Source organism: Canis lupus, chromosome 24, assembly GCF_011100685.1.
Source record: "Canis lupus familiaris isolate Mischka breed German Shepherd chromosome 24, alternate assembly UU_Cfam_GSD_1.0, whole genome shotgun sequence".
NCBI lineage: Eukaryota > Metazoa > Chordata > Mammalia > Carnivora > Canidae > Canis > Canis lupus.
In genome coordinates, this window is record NC_049245.1 from 20,925,144 (window position 1) to 20,946,270 (window position 21,127).

Sequence of the window (21,127 nt, forward strand, 5' to 3'; positions counted from 1 at the left end):
CCTCTCAACACTTCCAGTTGTTGGTTAGCGGGAGCCTAGAGCAGTGCCCAGTTGCCTCCACCTTGAGGATGGTGCCATCTTGGAGGCAAGAATCAGTGTTGTCTGGGATGTTTACTAATATTTCCTTGGCCCAGAGGGGAGGTGTGATGGCACACAAGCTGAAACAGGCATCATTCAGCTCTTGGCCAGCTGCCCATGCTGCCCCTTGGCCTGACACTCCTGGAGTCTACAGGGCTGGCCAGGGCACTGCCCTGCCTCTGGGAGCTCACACGCCAGAGAGTTGCACTGAATGAGCTTTGTCAGAGTTGATGGTTGAATATGAAGAGTAGAATTTTGGTAATTAGAACGTTGAAGGAAGTGAATGTGTGCTAAGATAAATACTTGGGTTTTGTCCCCAGTTCCTCTAAAAGCCTTGGAATTTCCTGATAGGAGTGTCTTTTTTTTTTTTTTTTTTAAGACTTTATTTATTTATTCATGAGAGACAGACTGAGAGAGAGAGAGGCAGAGACACAGGCGGAGGGAGAAGCAGGCTCCACGATGTGAGGCTCAATCCTGGGACCCCAGGATCACGCCTTGGGTCAAAGGCAGGCACTAAACCGCTGAGCCATCCAGGGATCCCGATAGGAGTGTCTTTTGTTGTTCACAAGGATTCCCTTTTGATTCCCTGTGAGATTATGCTAATGAAGTGGCAGTTAGGGCCCCCCCAGGGGAGGGGGGGAGCTGCTAAGGGCCCATCCCTACACAACAGAAACTAAGGATTCAGCTTCTCCGAAAGCTGAGTGAACACCACAAGGTGCTAGGAGGGCAATGCACCTACAGAGGGCTGGGGGGCACCGCACCTCCCTCCCCCATGCCTCGTCCTATGCATCTCTTCCATTTTACTGTTTGCGGGGTTGTATCCTTAATAATAAATTGGTAAACATAAGTAAAGTGTTTTGAGTTCTGCAAGCCCTTCTAGCAAAATATTGAACCTGACGGGCGTGTGGTGTAAATCCCTAAATTTGTAGTTGGCCGGGCAGAAATGTGGGCAGCCTGGGCACCCCATTTGCAGCTAGCACCTGAAGTGGGGCAGTCTCATGGAATTGAGCCCTGTCACCTGTGGGATTTGATGCTACTTCCAGGTAGTTAGTGTTGGAATGAAACTGAATGATTGGGCAGGTTGGCGTTGTAGAGTTGGAGCCGTGGGGACAGGAAACGCCACATGATATGCCAGGTGGAGGGGAAATCATGTGAAAGCAGCTGAAAAAAGTGTGTGTGTTTTGTAGAAAACAGAATGGGTCATGCCAGCAGAAGGGTGCCCAAGTTCAGGCCAGGGACAGCCTGGAGCCCTGGAGAAAGGAGATGGGACTCTGGGGGTGGTTTGGGGAGTATGGATGTGTCACTTCCCGGGGTGTCAGCTCTGAGACTGCAGACTGGGTGTGAGGAACAGTGAGATCAGGCTCGTCCCCTCCCACGTGGGCAGCTTAATGAGATGTTGGTGGGAGTGCCCTACAAACCGTGAGGTCGTGCAAGTGCTTTATTTCCATTTCGGTGAACAGTTTATTGATGAATAAGTGCCTCTAGCCAGTCCCGCGCCAGGCTCCCCCTGCTCGTGCAGGGATTGAGTGGGGATTGCAGGGAAGAACAGGCCAGAGGCTTTTTGCCAAAGACAACCAAGAGGTGTTGGGGCCCAAGACTCAGCTCTATCTTCCTTCTCCTGCCCTGCATCCCCTCAACCCCTCACCCCCTCCTATCTTCTGCTGTGTCTTCTGCTGTGTCCCTGCTGCCTTTTTTCCTGTTCTGGCGAATGCCCTCTACTTGCTGGTCGTCTTCCCCAGATTTACAGATGGTTGGAATTTGCCCAGAGCCTTTGTGAGCCAGCAAGGCTGCGGGCTTGTCTCCAACTTCCTGCTTTTTAAGTGAGCGGCTTTCGTGCCAGTCCCAGACACTAGAGGACGAAGGCCAGCTTCGGCAGGGGCTGGGATGCCAGCCCATCCTCCGCTTCCTGCCCACACTGGCAGCAGCTGCTCTGATTTGAGCAGTGGGCGCCCACTGGCACCCCCTGCCCCAGGAGAAAAAGGCTGTCACACATGGGGACGTCTCGCTTTTTCCTCAGGTAGGTGGCTTCAAAGCCAGTGGGGTTTGGTTTCAAGTCTGCCCCGGTGAATTGGAACTGGGCTCTCAGTGGTCTGGGCCCCCGGAAATGGGCTGACCCCTTGGGAAGCGGAAGCACCTCCACTCAACCCACAGTAGGGAGCACTTGAGGCCCACCCATTGTGGATCCTTCACCAGCTGGCATGTGAGCATGGTGCTGGAGGCCAGATGGTGGGACTGCCCCGCACCCCTCCATTTGTACTCTGGACCCTCTGCCTGGCCGCCACACAAACTCTCTGCCTGTCCTTGTGGCTAGACTGGCCAAGTGAGCATAGCCACCCAGCCCCATCTCACTCTCCTGCAGCCTCGCTCTCCTTAGCTTGTTCTGGCAGGGGCTGTCTGACCCGTTCTCCCAGGGCAGGGAGGCTGGCAGGGCACTCATGTTCTCAGACATCTCTGCTCCCAATGCCAGGGGGCAGCTCTTGAGTCTTGTCATTCAGAGAGAGGATGGCAGTGCCTATCCAGGGACCAGAACAAGCCCTGCCCCATCCCACACCCCCAGCCAAAGCCACATGCCCCAACTCCTAGAGTCTGGAAACCAGCCAGGCCTTGAAGAACAGAGACACCCTCCACCTGTTGGGATGATCATCCACATCGCAGCTCAGATGATGTGTTCACCATTAAATACCAGATCTCAACAAGGGGGTGCTGGTCTGAGAAGGCAGCAAAACTTCCAGAATGGACACCCAGAACCACATTTTATTCATCTCTGACCAGCACAGAGTGATGACTAATACGCACCAGTACTGTGCCATCTTGCCTGAGATGTTAAAACGAGGACAGTCAATGCCATTCAGCTGCAGTAGCTTCATGTGTTCCTGAAGGATCTCTGTCCTCCCACCCCCGATGGCCACCGAGGGGCCACAAGTGTGCAGCAAGGCTGGCCTAGTGGTCTGTAGCTGCTGCCTTGGCCCCGCCCTCCCCCTGTGGCCCAGGCCGATCTGCAGACCCTGCTTCCTAGACCCTTGACATACTGCAAACTGCCTGTCCAGGTGACTGCTGCCCCTCAGATGGGCACAGAGGTGTCTAGGCCCAGGCAAGGATCCCAGGGGTCAGGCACACCCTTGCTCCACTGTTCCCAGAGGAGGCTCGCCATCCTGCCTGCATGCATGGTCCTAGCCCACGACGCTTGCACTCCCTCTCATGACATCACACTCATCCCTTCCTGGAAAGCCATTTTAATTAGCTTACACAGGCAGCAAAGAGGGAGACATGGAAGCTGACCTGATGGGCTGTGCTTCAGACACTGCCAGGTCTCCCTCCTCCTGGATCCCAACAGGATTAGCAGCAGCTCTCTAAGAGGCCCCAGGCCTCCGACAGCAAAGACAGAGGACAGTCAGCCCCAGAAAGCTGATGGGGAAGTCGTGGGTTATGGGTGCTCAACGTTAAGCGGACGAGGGTGGTGGAAGGGGTGAGTGTGGACTCACACAGGGCTCTCTGAGGCTCCATCCAGCAGGGCTGTGTTTAAGTCTGGGTCGGGCAGAGGAAAGAGCCACAGAGAAAAGCTGAGAGCCCCAGAGGAGGGGCAAAGGCCCTGGGGCAGACAGAGCCATGGACAACACCCACCGCAAGCTTAGGCAAGGCCCCTGCAACACCCCTTGCAAACAAAGCCATCCACACAGTTCAGGGGCCTTGGTCTCTACAAGGCCTGTATCAGCCAAGCGCAAAGGCATCCCCCCAGGCCAGAAATCCAAGCCAAAGCACCAGCCCTGTCCCACAGCAGCATGGGGATGTGGGGCTGAGTCAGCCTGGGGACTGGGCCATCCTCAGCTAGTGGCAGTTCTGACAGCTAGGGTGACAAGGAATCCCATTCACCCGGCAACGGCAGCCCCCAGTGGTGTCTCCTGGACCCTAGAGGATGGAGAGAAGAGAAGGTCACGGCAGTGAAGACAGTGCCCTCCCCGTGCTGCTCCATCACACCCTCAAAGGGCTGCACGCCCCACTCCGGGCGTGCCTCGGGCAGCTCCTCCTGCTACGAACGGCCTTCGTGGCCTCAGCTACCTGATGGAGGCAGTCAGTAAGACCTTCTGGACTCCCACGGCACCCTCAAGTACATGGTCTGCCTACGCCCCCCCTAGACCCAGAGCTGGCAAAGGATGTGCCATCCTGGCACCGAGAGGGCAGCTCCCTCTGCCTCTGTCTGTCCTGGTGTCTACCTGGATGAACGATGAGCCCCCGTCTCCAGGAACACGCTCCTAATAAAGACAGCTACCTCTGTGCAGCGCCCACTGACAGGACCCCGCTGAGCACCGCCCCACGTTTTCACGTGACTCTGGGGAGAAGGCTGCCAGAGGCCGGGCTACCATCTCCACCTTACACATGAAGGCTCCGCGGCTCCCAACAGCCCGAGCACGCAGCCAGGGGGCGCCAGTCCCAGGGGCCCTCTGCCTCTGACCCCAGCGCGAATCCCTGGCTGCCTCTAGGGTGGGGGTCGGCAAGCTTCTCCTGTAAAGGGCCAGTCGCTTCAGGGTTCTGGGCTCATCTGGTCTCGGCCCACACGGCGCAAAAGCGGCCGGAGACGGTACACGACGAGTGTACGGGGTTGTGCTCCCAGAACACGCTACTTATGGACAGGACGCTTGGATTGCATAGAATTTTCACAGGTCACAAAATATTCTTTTCTTGGTACTTTTCAACCATTTATAAAAAATGTAAAAAAGCGTTCTTACTTTACAAGCTGGATGAATACGGGCAGTGGTTGGCCTCGCCCCAGGGGCTGTCCCCCACTCTCGGGCAAGGCCCCCGGACAGTTCCCCCCAGCTCCCGCAGGCCTCTGCTCTCCAGAGGACTCACCCCGGGTCCCCAGCGCGGCCCCTTGGTCACCCAGCAGATCTCGGTGTGGCAGACGGTGCAGCGGATCCAGTCACAGCCGTCCTTCTTCTGCACCACGATCCGGCACTGCGGGCAGTGCATGGCCTCACCCTGCTGCAGCATGGACTGGGGACAGAGCAGGAGCCAGCCTTCAGCCAAGCTGGGGCAGCTCTACCAGGCAACCTCTCCCTGGTCCCTGCGGAGTTCATGGGGGAGTCCTGGGGGTCACTCCCCTACGCTGCTCCACCCAGGCCAGGCTGTGTCCAGCCCCATCTTTGTGGACGCTCTCCCTGCTGCTCGCCACCCAACCACTTGTCCTAGCTAAGTGCTGTTTCTGGATGGCAAGAAGAGGGTGAGAGCCTTCAGGGCTATGTGAATCACAGCCCTTTCCGAGAAGCCCCCACCCGCGGACAGTTCCCAGATCTCCAATCCCCAGGCCCTCAGTCCCCACCCTGCCTCACCCTGAGCATCTCGGTTGTCTGTCGGGCGGCCACATCGTTCTGAGCCCGCAGGGCCAGGTCATCCTGGTACTCCTTGCAGTTCATCTGCTCGTGGATGGCCTGCAGAGGGGCGAGGGGCTCAAGGTGAGTTCCTCAAGGAGTTAAGAAGCATGAGGGACACTTACTGCTTCTAGATGATGTCATGGGCAGGGCATGGCTTTATAAACCAAGTACCCACTTTATGGAAGGGGACACTGAGGCCGGGGTGGTCCCATATGATAATAATAGCCATGTATGCTAAGTCCTAAGGGCAGAAAAATCCCTACACCACCTCTTCCCCATGGCTATCCCCGCCACCCCCCCCCATCCCTGGCTAGGCTCTGCCCTGATCACAGCCCCAGTTCTCAGAGACTGAGCTTGCTTGGGCTGTGACGAGGCTCAGACCTGTCTCCTCGAGACCAATCTCTTCAGTGCTGAGACGATGAGAGGAGGGAGTGGCCTGAGGTCAGGGCCCGGCAAGCCTCCGTCTAGGTTTGGGGTCAGGGACAGGGGTTGAGACTCAGTCTGGGGCCAGCGTTGGGGTCAGTTTGTGACTGGGATCGGGGTTCTGTGAGAGGCCAGGGTCAGGGCTCAGTACTGGGCTGAGGCTCAGTCTAGGTTGAGGTTCCATCGAGGGCCAGGGCTTGGTCTAAGGCTTAGGTTCAGATTGGGGCCTGGGCCAGACACTGTCACTGACATGCAGCTGTCCGGCATGACAGGCTAGTGTCACAGCTCCCATCCCAGGGGAACAAGCACCGGATGGCAGTGAGCTGTTGGCAGGACTAGGGGAACTGGGCAGCATGGGTCCCCATCCCCACCTTACAGAGCAGGCAGTTGACGTGGAAGCACACCGGGCAGGTGAACTCATTGACATCATCCTCAAAGAAACACCATCCCTTGCAGTCTGGGGTCTTGCAGTGGTAGCTGAAGGCACTGCGGTTTTCCGCGATGGAGACGCCCAGGTCCAGAAATCGCTGGTAATCCTCGGGAGGCAGCAGCTGCCAAAAGGCCACAACTCACAATCTGGTTTTCTTGGGGTTCAGAACAGCTGACAAGGGCTCTCCTTGCCACCAAATATCCTCCAGGAAGCCCCCAACCCATGAAGTCCAACCTAGCCCCGGCTCTTTGCTTCACACCATCATCCTCAGTGTTTAAAAACTCCATTCAAGGGGATCTCTGGGTGGCTCGGTGGTTTAGTGCCTGACATTGGCTCAGGGTGTGATCCTTGGGTCCCAGGATCGAGTCCCACATCGGTCTCCCTGCATGGAGCCTGCTTCTCCCTCTGCCTGTGTCTCTGCTTCTCTCTCTCTCTCTCTCTCTGTCTCTCATGAATAAATAAAATCTAAAAAAAAAAAAACCTCCATTCAGAAAGTAGATTAAGGGACACCTGGGTGGCTCAGCAGTTGAGCGTCTGCCTTCAGCTCAGGGAGTGATCCCGGAATCCTGGGATTGAGTCCTGCACTGGGTTCCCCACAGGGAACCTGCTTCTCCCTCTGCCTGTGTCTCTGCCTCTCTCTGGGTCTCTCATAAATAAATAAAATCTTAAAAAAAAAAAAAGTGTATTAAAACTTCTAGAGATGGGTGGTGGTGCTGCTCGCAAAACAACGTGAGTATACTTAATGCTACAGAGCTGTATACTTAAAAATAGTAAAAAACAAAAAAAAGAAAAATGGTAAAAATTATAAGTTTTGTTATGTATAGTCTACAATTTTTTTTAAAAAAGAGAAAATATGAACAAAAGTAATAACTGGTAATACTGGTGAAGAACTAGTAGCTGGTACTTCACACTCTGAGAAGGCAACGTGACAGTTGTTTCAACAAAACTTCTCTGACCCTTTGGGACTCACTCCACTTCTACAAGGCTACCCTAAACAAATAATATGTAAGAAGAGACACCACGCAAAAAGTTCCTTGAAGCATTTTGTTACAAACTGAGAAACTGGAATTATTATGAGAAGAGGTATAAGCAGCATAGATGCCATCTATGGAGACTTATGATAATTCTTAAAATCAAGGCTAAAATCCTAAAATCTAAACGGTGGTGGTTACAAGAATGAGTTTTATCAAAATTCACCCAACTGCATGCTTACAATGGGTGCATCCTATTGTGTGCCAAGTTTGCCTTAGTAAACTTGATTTAAAAAGGAGTAAAATCATGTCTGCCCGCAGACCTAAGGGAACAGGAGAAAATGCAGTCAGGGATCCCCTGGGATGGCAGGGTTGTGTGGGTGACTTGTCTTTTTGATTTCTCTTCTAGTTCTATGTGGTTTAGGCGTGTGTTTTGTAAAGATAACCTCCAGTGCACTACTCCACTGATCCCTGCCCCTTTCTCCCTCTGCCACACCCGACTTTCTCAGGGTCTTGGGGCAATTCCTGGGGGCTCTGAGGAAGCATGGGCCCTGCAGCCCCTTAGCAGGAACTCTGGTCCCATCAGTGCCCTTGGCAGGGGTAGGCCTCAAGGGAAAACCTGTGGGTGATGACCATGGGAGCCAGGACATACGGAATGAGTGACTATGTCTGGGGACTTTCCAGGCCACAGCAAGAAGGCCTCTGCAGCTGCCCAGAGCCGCTCCTCCGGTGTAGGAGGGAGTTCCCAAGCTCTACCCTTCCTGCCTCCCCCTTCTCAGCTGAAGTAGACCCCCAGGGCTCTGGAAATCCTAGGTGTAGTCAGGCAGGTTCACAGAAGCAGGATCCTAAGGGAGAGGCAGGGGGAACAGAGGTCTTGGGGGTGTGCCTGTGGGGGTCCTCCCATTTGGACCTCAGCCACCTTTGACACTGCCTCATGTTTTGGCCTGGCAATCCCAAGATGCCCAATTCTGAGAAGGCCCTTCCCCAGCAGTTTAAAAACTATGAATCAAGCCCAACGGTCAATTTTCCAGGTGCGGGAATGGAGATTCAGGGAAGGGGAGAACTTGGTAACGATGTTAATAACAGTAACGGCGAACACGCATGCAGACCCGTACAGCCCTGGAGGACTGCTGGAGCGATGGCCCCGATTTCTTCACATCTCTGTGCTTCCACCTGTGAGTGGTCCCCTCTCCCAGGGACTTGGCTTGGGCAACACAGGCAGGGCAGCAAGTGACAGAAGAGCAGAGACTGAGCAAGCTCTCTTGCACTGGAGCCCCCCGCTGGCTGCTCCTGGAACCTAGGGACCATCGCAGGTGAGCAGGCCTGGCCAGCCTGCCCCGGGGCCGGCGAGCAAAGTGGAAAGAGGCCCAGCTGCCGCAGCTGTAACTAAGGCCGGTGTCATAGTCCGGGCCAGCCGACCCACCAGCTAAACCCACCTGGGAGCAGCCAGGCCTAGCAAGAGCTAGAAGAATCAGGAGCTACGAGAATCGTCTGGCTAAGCTCAACCCCAATGACTAACGTGCAGATTCATGAGCTAAATAAACAGTGGTTGTTTGAAGACACTGTGTCCAGACTACCTTGTTATGCAGCATAAGCAAACTGGCACAAGGGCTTACCCACCATGCATCACACGCTACTCTAAAATCTTTACACATGCCCTCTACGATATTCTTCACAACCTTTCAAAAAACTAACTTCAACCCTAACTGATGTGAGAAAAGCAAGGCACGGGTTGAATATCTGACTTGGGGTCACCGAGGCCAGTGGCCCCAGAGTTGCCCCCACTCTTAAGGGCTCTGCTGTCTTTCCTTCACAACACTGGTTTCTATATCAGCTACTTCCCCCGAGTCCCATCCTCTTCACTGCTCGGCCCCCAGCATCCCCCGCAGAAGGCTCCAGATAAATGTGTGCTGAGACCCAGTCCCAAGCCCATACCCACCTGCTGGTGCAGGGGGTGCCCCTCCCTCCCCCAGGCCTTACCGCCCGGATCTCCCTCTCCAGCAGCTTGCCCGAGCACGAGTAGGTGTTGTCAATGAAGGGGCAGGAGACCTCGGCCTCCTGGCTGTTGCGGATGGTGCCCTGCAGGCACTCCCTGGAGGGGGAGAGGGGTGGGGGCTGGAGGTTAGCGCCACCTGAACCCCATCCACCCAGACTGCCCTTTTCACGTGGTGGGGCCTGACCCCAGGTAGGCTTTTCTTCAACACCTCCCTTCCTTCCCTCCTGTCCCTCCCACAAACCCATCACCAAGGCCTCCACTTCTATCCACCCCACTGCCACCTCCACTGCTCTGGTCCAGGCCCCCGTCACCCCTCGCCTGGAGGACCACAGGCACATCTTCACTGGGGTCCCTGCATCCACTTCGCTCCTAGAGTCCACTCTCAACACAGTGGCTGCTCCTCCCCAGCAGCCTCCCCTCGGGACCTGCCCAGAACAAACCTGCAGCCCTCACTACGGCTCCCGAGAACCCCGGTGGCCCATCCTCGCTAACACCTCTATCCACCCTTCTGCTCTGGCCACACTGACACCTGCACCAGACCTTCTGGTCCATTCCCGTGCTACCTCCCTAGGGGCTTCCCTGACCACCCCCTCCTGAGGCAGGGCTCCTGGTTTGTTGTTTTCCCTCACAATTCACTGGAACTTAGCATTTGACACAATTTACAGTGACGCCAGTAATTATTTGATTAACATCAGCCTCTCCACTGGAATGTAAGGTCCGGGAGGCAGGAACTGAGCTGCTCTGCTCACTCCTGGATCTCCAGGACCAGCACAGCCCCCTGGCACCCAGGGGCCACTCAACCCTGTCTGCCGTGGGAAAGGAGGACACGGTCTCCACAGCCCAGGACTGGCCGTCAGCCCGCCAGCCAGCTAGAGCAGGCTTGGCTCAGTCCGCCAGGGATGGGATCCCCATAGGCTTGGACGCCCCTGCGCAGGTAGCGGCAAGGGGCGCAGGCGCTGCAACCTGAACGCCTGAGCGAGTCGCTGGCCTCTCTGCACCTCACACTCCTGGGCAAAAACGGGGCGACAGCGCCTACCTCGCAGGTTTTTGCGGGCATCCAATGAGATGTAAGAGCACGGGCCCACCCACTCTCAGCCCTCCGGTAATTGGCGGCTGCGAGAATCGGGGCATTGCTGGGGGTGGGGTTGGGGGCCGCACCTGCAGAAGGTGTGCAGACACTCACGCAGCACCACGGCATCGCCGGGCGCCAGCACCAAGTAGCACACGGGGCACTCGGTGGGCTCGGTGTTCAGCACCAGGCTCCTCTGATCCAGCTGGACGTGCTGCAGGTAGTTCCCCTCCTGCTGCTGCTGCTTCCGCTGGGCACACGGGGCGGGGCCGCGGGGCAGGTCAGGGTCTCAGGGGAGGGGCCGGCCGGGAAGGGGGCAGGACCAGGGGACCGGGGCGGACTCCGGAGGCGGGGCAGAGGTGGGGGAGAGTCAGGATCCCTGGGTGGGGGTGGGGGTGGGGGTGGCCTGGCGGTGGGCAGGAGACGAGATGGCGGGAAGCGTGGGGGCCAGAGGGGCCGGGGGGGGAGGCGGGGTAGCCCTGGGCAGGAGGCGGGCCAGGCTGGGGCAGGCTGGGGCTGCAACCGGGGGCAAGCCACGCGAGGGAGTGATGGCGACAGGGAAAGGAAGGCGGTGAAGTCTGAGGGGGTGGTCTAGGGTAACAGGGCTCACGTCTCTGTCAAGAAGCAGGGCGGGGTTGGGCAGGGGCTGGGGTCGGAGCCGGTCAAGGTCACAGAGTGGGTCAGGGGTATGGAGATGGTGATAAAGCTAGGGAGCAAAGGGGACGGGAAAGAGGACGGGGTCTGGGCCAAGGCTGGAGGTAAGACCACGAATGAGGTCATGGCTGGGATGGGGCAAGGATAGCACTGGATCCAAGGGGAATGCGGGTGGGGGTGGGGGCATCCGATCAGAATGGGGAACACTCAGGATCTGGTATCTGTGTACTCAGGGCTTGTGTCAGAATCGGGGGCAGAGCTATGGGAGGGGCAGGACAGAGGGCGGGGTCAATTTCGCAGGGAGGGGTGAGGGGCTGGGTCCAGCCTCTTAGGAAGTCCGGGGTGAATCACAACGGGGAGGGAGGTCGGGAATTGTAGGGTCCAGGGTGAGGCGATGTCTAAGTGGAGCAAGAGCTAGGTCATAGGCAGATAAGGAGGAGGTATGAGGAGGTGGCCAAAAGCATGGTCGGAGCTAGGGTAGTGGAGTCATAGCCTGGGGCGGTTGTATGAACAGTGGGTGTGTAAGTCAAAGCGGAGTGGGGAGCCACAGCCCAAGTTGGGGCGGGGCATGTGACCACAGCCAGGGAGCAGAGTCTCAGCACCTGAGGCCTCCAGGGGAGGGCGAGTCACAGTCTAGTGCAGGGTCACCACCAGCAGTGGGGTCAGGAGCCGGCAAAGCAGCAACGGGGGAGGAGCGGCAATGCACAGGCGCCTCCCTTTCCGTCCTACGCCCCCCCCCCCCCGCCCCGAGGGTGTCGCCCCGGCACTTCCGCGCCCACCTGCTGGTACTGGCGCAGCGCCTCCTCCTCGCCCGCCAGGCGCGCTCTCTCCTCCTCGTCCGGCTGGTAGGAGGCGGGGACCTGGTAGGCCTCCGGCCGCGCCCGGCAACACATCTCGCAGCCGGGCCTCGTGGGCTTGTTAATGAAGGTGCAGCCGGGGCACTGCCAGCCCACCTGGGGGCAGAGTCGGGGGGCGGGGCTGGAAACGGCGCGGGGCGGCCGGGGACCCCGCGCGGGGAGTCAGGGGGCGGGGCCCGGGAGCGCGGGGCGGTGTCGGGGGCGGGGCTGCGGACGGGGGAGCGGCTTACCGGCGGGGGTTCGGGCGCGGCGTCGGGCTGGCCCCGCCCGGGCTCCTGGGGGACTCCCGGCCTCGTGAGAGCTGGCTCCAGGGGGCCCCGGGGCTGCAGCGTGAGGTCCTTGAAGCCCAGATCTAGGGAGGAGGGTTTCGGGGTGGCAGAGCCATGCAGCGCACTTCGTGCACGCGCCGCGCCAGCCAGGCGCCCTGCGCCCTGCGCCCCGCACCGGTTCCTCCTCCCTCGGGGAGTCTCCGGCTCGGGTCGCCAGGTGAGCAGAGGCCTGGCCCAGTATCCGGCTCCCACAGGGTCAGAGTTCCTCCTCCACCCGTGAATGCTCCTGCTTCCCGACCTAAAAACCGGCTTCCTATGCTCCCGAAGTCCTGCACCTAGAGGCACAATCACTTCTGAGATGCTCGTGCCAAATACTGAATGTGCATCCATTCATGAGGGCACATGGGGCAGAAAAACAAAAACAAAACTGGCTGGACTCTTCGAATATCAGGAACGTCAAAGGAAGACTGTGGATACCAAATACCAAAGGACCCTGAGAGACATGATGTCACTGCCAGGTCTCTCTTGCTGTAAAGGATATTCATGTGACAACTGGTAAAATTTGGGTAAAATCTGTGGATTAAATAATCATTGTTGATTTCCTAAGTTTGGTAGTTGCATGTGGAAATGTTAAGAAAATGACACCTTTTTAAAGAAAATGGACACTGAAATATTTAGGTGAGAAGGGATGTCATGTCTGCACCTTCACAACGGTTCAGGAAAAAGTATTTAGACAAAAATGAGTAATTTTATATAGAGAATGACAAAGCAAAACAATTGTGATGAAATGTTAGGGAATCCATGTAAAAGGTACTTGGAATTTGTTATACAATTTTTTGTACAATTTTGCAACTTTTCTGTAAGTCTGAAATATTTCCAGATAATAAGCCAAAAATGTAGACACTATTATTATCATCACAGCCAATTTACAGATTTAGAAACAGAGGACCAGAGACGAAGGGACTTGCATGAGGTCATACAGCCGATAAATGCTGGAGCCAGGACTGAACTCAGCCCCCCTCCTCCCCTAGACCACCTGCTCTCAGTGTCTTGGAAATGGCTCTCTAGGGGGTGGGGGGGCTGTCCTCTTTTGCCCACTAGGAAGAATGTCGTCCTCCCTGGCGAGAACTCCTGATGGAAAGCCCAAGGGCTCTGCTCCCTCTTGCCCTGTGACCTCAGGTGAGTCCCAAGTCGCTCAGAGGCAGAGCCTCACCTTCCAGCATCCGCAACTGCCTCTCCCGCTGCAGCTCCTGAGGGTTGAGCGAGGTGTTGCAGGCTGACAGCAAGTAGAGGTAGGCAGTGTCCCCATTCCGCCGCACCCCATGGGAGTGCAGGGTCTCCTGGTCCCGGGCCAGCCGCTGCCCGATCACCCACTGCTGCAGCACAGGCGGAAAGCCGTAGTCTAGGAACACCTGACACAGAGAGAGGCAGAGTGCAAAGGGAACAGCAGAGGAAAGAGAGGCAGAAGCAAAATGGGAAGCGACCACCCCCTTCCCCCGGCCAACTCACCATATCCTTGAGGGAAGCCACTGTCATGTCAGGGCGCACTGTGAGCCAGATGGTGACTGTGTGCATCTGAGCATCCTCCACGCTTACCCATAGCCTGTGGAGAAGGTCACAGGTCCAACCTCAGGACCAGCTCGTATAGGTCTGCACACTGGTGGTTGCACATGCATGTCTACGGACACATGGGCACATGCCCACAGCCCCCAGTCTGGGTTAGGGGCCTTTCCTGGATTCCCACAGGCTCGTGCTTCCTTCTTGATCAGAACCCGATGCTTAAGCCCCTGCAGTGGCCCCACACTGCTCTGAGAATCAAATCCCTGCCCATTCTCCGGCCTCCTCTATCATCCTGTCCTTTGCTCCTTAGCCTCGCCACCAACACTTACTATTTATTATATGCCAAGACACTTCAAAGCACTTCTTATGTTTTAGTTCATTTAATCCTCTCCACAAATACATGAGGCAGATCGTGTTGTCACCACTATTATACAGATGAAACCACGAGGCACAGCCAGGTCACACAGACTAAACAGACTCTACCCAGCAAGCGCTGAATGTCCATGAGAGGCAGGATTTCAACCCAGTATATCATTTCAGAGAAATGATCAGAGAAAGGGTCCTCCTCAAGGACCCTTCAGCATTTCTGGAAGATCAAAAGCATGAAAAGAAAGGGCTAAGATTAAAAAAAAAAAAAAAAAGAACAAAAAAAAAACAGAACTGATCCCAACAGAAACAGAAAAATCGGAGTAGAGAACAAGAATGGAAAGCAGTAATCAGTAAATGAGGATGAGCTCCTGGGAACGTAAAAAGATGCTTCTGACTAATCTAACCTTCATATTCAACTACAAGAAAACCTGGAAGTCCTAAATGACATCCCAAGACAGCAATTAATAAATCCAGAATGTGGGAAAATCCTGGAGGTCGGAGACCAGTTTCCTTAAATTAATAGCAGAAAAAGAGAAAGGATTAAAAAAAAAAACAGTATTAAGAAATGCTATGTGTAGATCGCCTTTGGCTTCGACAGGAACAAACTCACTATAAAAACTGTTAATTAGATAATCGGAAATTTTAACAAACAGTATTAGAGGATTTTAAGGAATTATTAATAATTATTAGGTGTGATAACAGTACTGAGGTTCATAAACAAACCATGGAGAGGTAATGTACAGCATGGTGACTACAGTTAACAATACTATGTTATATATTTGAATGTTGCTGAGAATGAATTTTAAAAGCTCTGATTGCAAGAAAAAATAGGGGTGCCTGGCTGGCTAAGTCAGTAGAGCATGAGACCCTTGATCTCAGGGTGGTGAGTTTGAGTCCCATGTTGAGTGTAGAGATTACTTAAAAATAATAATAATATGTAAATACGTGAGGCAATGGATATTAACTTATTGTGGCCATCGCTGCACAATACACACATCTACTAAATCATTATGTTGTACATTTAAAAGGATTCTGAGACTCCATTTTCAACCTGTGGACAGGAAGAGGGGGGCTCCTCACATATCCCCCAACAATTCTCGGGCACCAGCAGGGCATCCTATATTGCAACCAGAGATAGCAGCAGCGTCTGCAGGTCGAGGGCTCAGACCCAGACTGCCCACCCCCCCAATGCCCATCACAAGCCCGGGCTGTCACCTGTGCTGACTCACTGGCTATAGAACTAGGGGTTCCGGGGACGCCTGGGTGGCTCAGTGGTTGAGTGTCTGCCTTTGGCTCAGGGCATGATCCTAGGGTCCAGGATTGAGTCCCATATTAGGCTCTTTGTGGGGGCCCTGCTTCTCCCTCTGCCTGTGTCTCTGCCTCTCTCTCTCTCTCTCTCATATGAATAAAATCTTAAAAAATAAAAATAAAAATAAAAAAAGAACTGGGGGAATCCAAGAGCCCATTCCTTGGGTTCAATTAATTTGCTAGAGCAGTTCACAAACATTTTACTAACTAGATCACTGGTTTATTATAAAAGGATATAATTCAGGAAAAGCCAGATGAAAGCAATGCATAGAGCAAGGTATGGGGAAGGGGTGAGGAGCTTCCATGCCCTCTTGGACTCTACCATTCTCCCCAAATCTCCATGTGGTCACCAACCCAGAAGCTCTCTTGAACCCTGTCCTTTTCAGTTGTTGTGAAGATTTCATGATGTAGGCATGGCTGATTAAACCACCAACACTGGGGACTCACTCAACCTGTCCCCTCCCAGGAGGTCAGGTAGATGGCACTGGAAAGCTCCAACCCTCTAATCACAGGGTTGGTTCCTCTGGTGGTGCCCAGCCGCTATCCTTAGGTCATCTAGGGACATTCCAGAAGTCACCTCATTCGCCTAGCAAAAGACACCTTTACCACTCTCGTCACTTATGAAGTTCCAAGGAGCTCTGTGGCAGGGAAGGACAAAGACCAAATATATATTCCTTATTATAAATCACACTATCACATCACCTCAAACTAATACAATGTTATATGTCAATGATCCCTCAGTAAAACTGGGAGCAAAGATATGTCCATATGAAAAGCTGGACACATTAGGGACGCCTGGGTGGCTCAGCGGTTGAGGGTCTGCCTTTGGCTCAGGGCATGATCCCAAATCCTGGGATCGAGTCCCATATCAGGCTCCCTGCATGGAGCCTGCTTCTCCCTCTGCCTGTGTCTCTGTCTCTCTCTCTCTGTGTCTCTCATGAATAAATAAATAAAATCTTTAAAAAAAAAAAAGAAAAGAAAAGCTGGACACAAATATTCATAGCAGCAATATTCACATTAGCCAAAAAGTGGAAAAAAACTCCATGTTCATCAAATGACTAACAGATAGGGAAAATGGTATTTTCATACAATGGATTATTATTCAGCAACAAAAAGGAATAGAGTTCTGGGGTGCCTGGGTGGCTCAGTTCGTTAAGCATCCAACTTTTGATCTCAGCTCAAGTCTTTTTTTTTTTTTTTTTTAACATTTTATTTATTTACTCATGAGAAACAGAGAGAGGGGCAGAGACATAGGCAGAGGGAGAAGCAGGCTTCCCGCTTTGGGAAGCCTGCTGCGGGACTCGATCCCAGGACCTTGAGATTACAACCTGAGCCAGAGGCAGATGCTCAACCACTGAGTCACCCAGGTGCTCCTCAGCTCAGGTCTTGATCTCAGGGTCATGAGTTCAAGCCCCACACTGCGCTCCACGCTTAGGGAAGCCTACTTAAAAATAATAATAATAAATAAAAATAAAAGGAATACAGTTCTGATACACACTACTTAATGGATGAATCGAGAAAACATGATGCTAAGTGAAAGAAGTCAGATACAAAAAACCGCATATTGTACGAGTCCATTTAAATGGAATGTCCAGACCAGGCACATCCCTGGAGATAACGATTAGTGGCTGCCCAAGGCTGGTGTTAAGCAAAGGCAAGGAGATGAGTAGTGACTACTAGTAAGTGCAGACCAGGGTTTTGTACAAAGCGATAAAAACGTTCCATAATTGATGGTGATGATGGTTGCATAGCCCTGAATATACTAAAAGCCTTGAGCCATACACTTTAAATTGTTGAGTTGTATGGTATGTCAACTATATCTCAATAAAACCATTTAAAAAATCAAATGGGATCCACCAGGATCATTGAAAAATCAGGGCAGCCCCGGTGGCTCAGCGGTTTAGCGCCGCCTTCAGGCCAGGGCGTGATCCTGGAGACCCGGGATTGAGTCCCACGTCAGGCTCCCTGCATGGAGCCTGCTTCTCCCTCTGCCTGTGTCTCTGCCTCTCTCTGTGTCTCTAATAAATAAAATCTTTAAAAAAAAAAAAAAAAAGAAAAGAAAAGAAAGAAAGAAAGAAAAGAAAAATCAAACTGAAAGTACAGTTTTACTATGCAGCAGGAAAAAAAAACCAGATCAACACCACCATTTATTGAGTGATTAACATGTGCGAGGCACTGTGCTAAGCATCACAACGTCAAGTTTAAGTCTCCTGGGAAAGACTAACCAGTATCCATTCTCCCTTGCTTTTCTGGCTAACAGAGCCCCTGAATTCTACTTGGATGTCTGGTCACATTCCACAGCCTCCCTTCAAACTGAGCTCTGGTCCACAGGAATTCCGTGGAAGAGGTGTGCAACTTTCTGGGCTGTGTGCTCCTAAGTGTGGGAGGGGGTGTCCCCTTCCTTTTTGTAGAGGCTGCTCCTGGGCAGCAAGCTTGAGCAGAGGAGCTGAAATCAAGGCAAAAGGACCCACAGTGACCATCAAAGCTGAATGCAAACATTAAGTGACCCACCTCAGAATACCCAAAGCCCCAGCTGGCCAATGGGTTACTTACACCAAGCACAGTTACCAAAGAAAGGGAAATTCTATCCATTCCACTGTGCCCTTTAACTACAGCCCCCCACCTCACCGCAGACAGTCTTGCTCCCTTGCCATGTATTCAATAAACTTTTGGGTGAATTCTTTCACCGCCTGGGGCCACCAGCTAGGGTGTCCCCACATTTGCCCCTCACCCCCATTTGATTGGGAGAGACACATCTTTCTCCTTCCAGCTGACAAGAATGCTGATGTGATGGCTGGAGCTGGAACAGCCATTTTTGACCAAGAAGCAAACCTCAGAATGGAGTCCATGAACAGCAGAATAACAAGACAGAAGCAGGAGTCTCTGAGGACTGCAGCAAGCACAGCCTCCACATGTAGACTACTGGCCACCAAACTTGTTTATGCCACAGTTATGTTTTTTTTCCTGTCATGTGAGGACTTTCTCATATGCCTTCTAACAACCCTATGAGATAGCTTACTATTATTGCCCCATTTTTTTTTAATTTTTATTTATTTATGATAGTCACACACAGAGAGAGAGAGAGAAAGAGAGGCAGAGACACAGGCAGAGGGAGAAGCAGGCTCCATGCACTGGGAGCCCGATGTGGGATTCAATCCCGGGTCTCCAGGATCGCGCCCTGGGCCAAAGGCAGGCGCCAAACCGCTGCGCCACCCAGGGATCCCTGCCCCATTTTTTAAATTAAAAAAAAACCAAAAACCTGAAACTGAGAAGTGAAGTGACTTGTCATATATCTCACAGTTGATTAGTGACAGAGCTCAGGTTCGAAACTAGGTCTCCTGACACCAGAACCTGCCATTAAGCGTAACTGTTCTATAGGCAAGATTATATTGTGGTCCACTGGGGTTCAGGAAACACTAAGTCTTTAGCCAACCACGCAATCCTCACCTGATGTCCTGTGTTGGGGAGACCTCAGGCTTTAGTTGCACATTCAGGGGCACCCGTTGCTCTGCCAGCCAGATGGCACACTGCACTGCCACCTGTTCATCCCCGCCTGCCACTGCTCGGGTGAGCCTCAGGGCCATCTCCTCGGCTGAAATCCAGCAAGGTGGAAGCAGGTTAGCACACGGTTTTGTTTTGTTTTGTTTTTTTTTCAGGAGCTAGGGGTAAGGGAGGTGGTGATCCCTTGTACATGCTGTTTCCTCTGTCTTCCTGGTGAACTCCTACATATCCTTCAGTACTCAGCTTAAAAGTCCCTTTCTCTGAAGGGTCTCTGATGCTCCCTATTCCCCCTCCCTGTTCATTTGGTTCTATTTTTCCTTCATACTCCCAGGCCCCCTTACTTCCATTCATTTATCTGACAAGCATTTACTGAGCTCCTACCGTGCACCAAACACTGTTCCAGAAACTGAGATTCAGCAGTGAATAAGATAAACATTGTCCCTCTCCTCATGGACCTCCCAGCCCAGTAAGGAGACAAACAATAGAAAAAAAATTGAGATCGTGATCCATGCTGGCAAGGAAATAACAGGGTAAGGAGATCAGGGAAGACCTCCAGGAGGAGGTGGTGCTGAAGCTGAGACCAGAAGTTACATAAGGCCAGACCCAGTTAGGGAAGAGTATTCCAGGTGGAGAGAAATGTAAGGGGTTGGCCTTGAGCAAGAAATGGTTGGGTGAGAACAGAAAGAAGCCAGTGGAGGTCACTGGAATGAACAAGGGGGTGAATGGGGTAAGACTATGAGGTCAATGATGCCCGAAGGGCCTTGTGGGCTAAGTAAGGACTCTGGCCTTTAAGAACACAGAGGAGCACAGGAGGGTCTTTAAGCAGAGTGATGACAGGACTTGGCATGCTGTATAATGCTGGGGGAAAGAGGAAGAGGGGAGGCATGGACCCCTGGTATTCAGGTCAAGATCCATGTCCCCCCACCAGCCTGGGAGCTCCCCACGCCCTTGGCAGCAGAGCTGGCTTGCGGTGGCCTCAGAGGTATCCCATAGTTGAATGACAAGCCTCTGGAAGCAACCAGGCCCCAAGGAAGGAAACTGCAGGGCAGGTGGGTAGAGGGAGGACCGGTCAAGCTCCCTCGCCCAGGACCTCGGGTTAGGGGAGGCCGGGTCCTGCCTGGGCCCACCTCCTAACGGAAGTCTCCCGGCGCCTCCAGGGGGTGCCCACCTTTCTTGGTCTTCTCGTCCATCCGGCGGGGTTGCGCCCATCCCCCCAGGCGGGGGCAGCAGCTCCGGAGAAACGCTATCCCTGGGTCACCTGGCAGAGGGCGGACGGCCACGGCAACTCAGCCCCGGCCAGAGGCGGCCTCAGGCGCGGCCCGCGCCCTCTTTGTGCCTTGGTGTCCCCAGCGGCAATCGGGTAACATCGCCAGCCCCGGGCACCGGCTGTAGGAAGGGGCTGGGACCCCGCGGCGGAGGGGGGGGGGAGGGAAGGGCAGGCGGCACCGAGCCAAGCCCTCGATGGGCGACAGAGGAAGCGAGACGGGCCTGGCGCGGGGAGGAGAGTGACGCCGACCGCCGGGCGCTGCTGGTCCCCGGGGAGGACCCTCTTCTCGGTGCAGGGAGCGCCCCCCGGCGTCCGGGACGGCAGCCACACTCGCTCCGGGGCGGCCCCGGACCGAGGTGGGGAGGAGAGCCGCTACAGCGGAACGGAAAGTGAAAGTGGAGGCCCCGGAAGTAGGGCAGCAGAGCGTCGGGACATCCGGACGCCGCCCCCCCACCGCCTGCGCGGTCCCCGGCGGTCCCCGCCCCGCTCCGGATCCCGGCGGCCCGGGTGCGCAATGACCTTGGCCGGAGTGGCCCCTGTGGGGCTGGCCCGGGTCTCCCCGATCCTCACTCACCCGCCCAGCCGCGCCCGCAGCGCCGCGGGAAGGGGTGGGGGCGGGGCCCGGGCGGGGAGGGGCGGGGCCCGGGCGGGCGGGGGCGGGGGCGCGGGAGAGGGGGCGGGGCCAGGGCGGGGAGGGGCGGGGCCCGGGCGGGAGGGGGCGGGGCCCGGGCGGAATTGGAGTGGGGCGCAGTTTCCCCGCTCCGCCTCCGCAGACCCACTCCCACGCCTGAGGGTCAGCCCCATCCTCGGCTCGGTTTGCGGCAGACTAACGGAGGTTCTGTCCTCCCTCGGCTCCTTGCTTCTCCTTTTGGCCCGGACAGTCCCATTTTCCACCTGCTACCAGAGGGTCCCTAGAATGTAAATCAAATCATGTCAATCCTTAAAACACTCCCAGACTTCCCAACACTCTCACGGCAAAGTAAAAGCCTAGGTCCTCCCCACGCCC

The 21,127-nt window shown here is 54.6% G+C and overlaps 1 protein-coding gene across 2 annotated transcripts; it reads right to left on the reverse strand.

Moving 5' to 3' along the window:
• Positions 1 to 3,291: 3,291 nt before the first annotated feature.
• Positions 3,292 to 20,754, reverse strand: RBCK1 (RANBP2-type and C3HC4-type zinc finger containing 1). Of its 2 annotated transcripts, XM_038571894.1 has the most exons (13): positions 20,696 to 20,754; positions 20,023 to 20,112; positions 18,801 to 18,945; positions 13,626 to 13,719; positions 13,330 to 13,528; positions 12,078 to 12,199; positions 11,770 to 11,943; positions 10,426 to 10,586; positions 9,252 to 9,363; positions 6,242 to 6,421; positions 5,406 to 5,504; positions 4,927 to 5,070; positions 3,292 to 3,984 (listed from the first exon to the last, which is right to left on the reverse strand). In XM_038571894.1, the coding sequence occupies exons 2-13, from the start codon at positions 20,042 to 20,044 to the stop codon at positions 3,904 to 3,906; spliced, it is 1,533 nt and encodes a 510-aa protein (XP_038427822.1). In that variant the 5' UTR covers positions 20,045 to 20,112; positions 20,696 to 20,754; the 3' UTR covers positions 3,292 to 3,903. The 2 variants fall into 2 exon arrangements, with proteins under 2 accessions (XP_038427822.1, XP_038427823.1); XM_038571895.1 differs by lacking the exons at positions 10,426 to 10,586; positions 18,801 to 18,945; positions 20,023 to 20,112; positions 20,696 to 20,754.
• Between the last annotated feature and the right edge of the window lie 373 nt (positions 20,755 to 21,127).

Excerpts from the sequence above, each read along its gene's own strand:
- RBCK1 (XM_038571894.1), bottom strand. The coding sequence starts at position 20,044 with ATGGACGAGAAGACCAAGAAAG. Across the intron at positions 12,200-13,329 it reads GCAGTTGCGGATGCTGGAAG|ATCTGGGCTTCAAGGACCTC; the intron begins GTGAGGCTCTGC and ends CCTCCTCCCTAG. Across the intron at positions 5,071-5,405 it reads AGACAACCGAGATGCTCAGG|TCCATGCTGCAGCAGGGTGA; the intron begins GTGAGGCAGGGT and ends CTCTGTCCCCAG.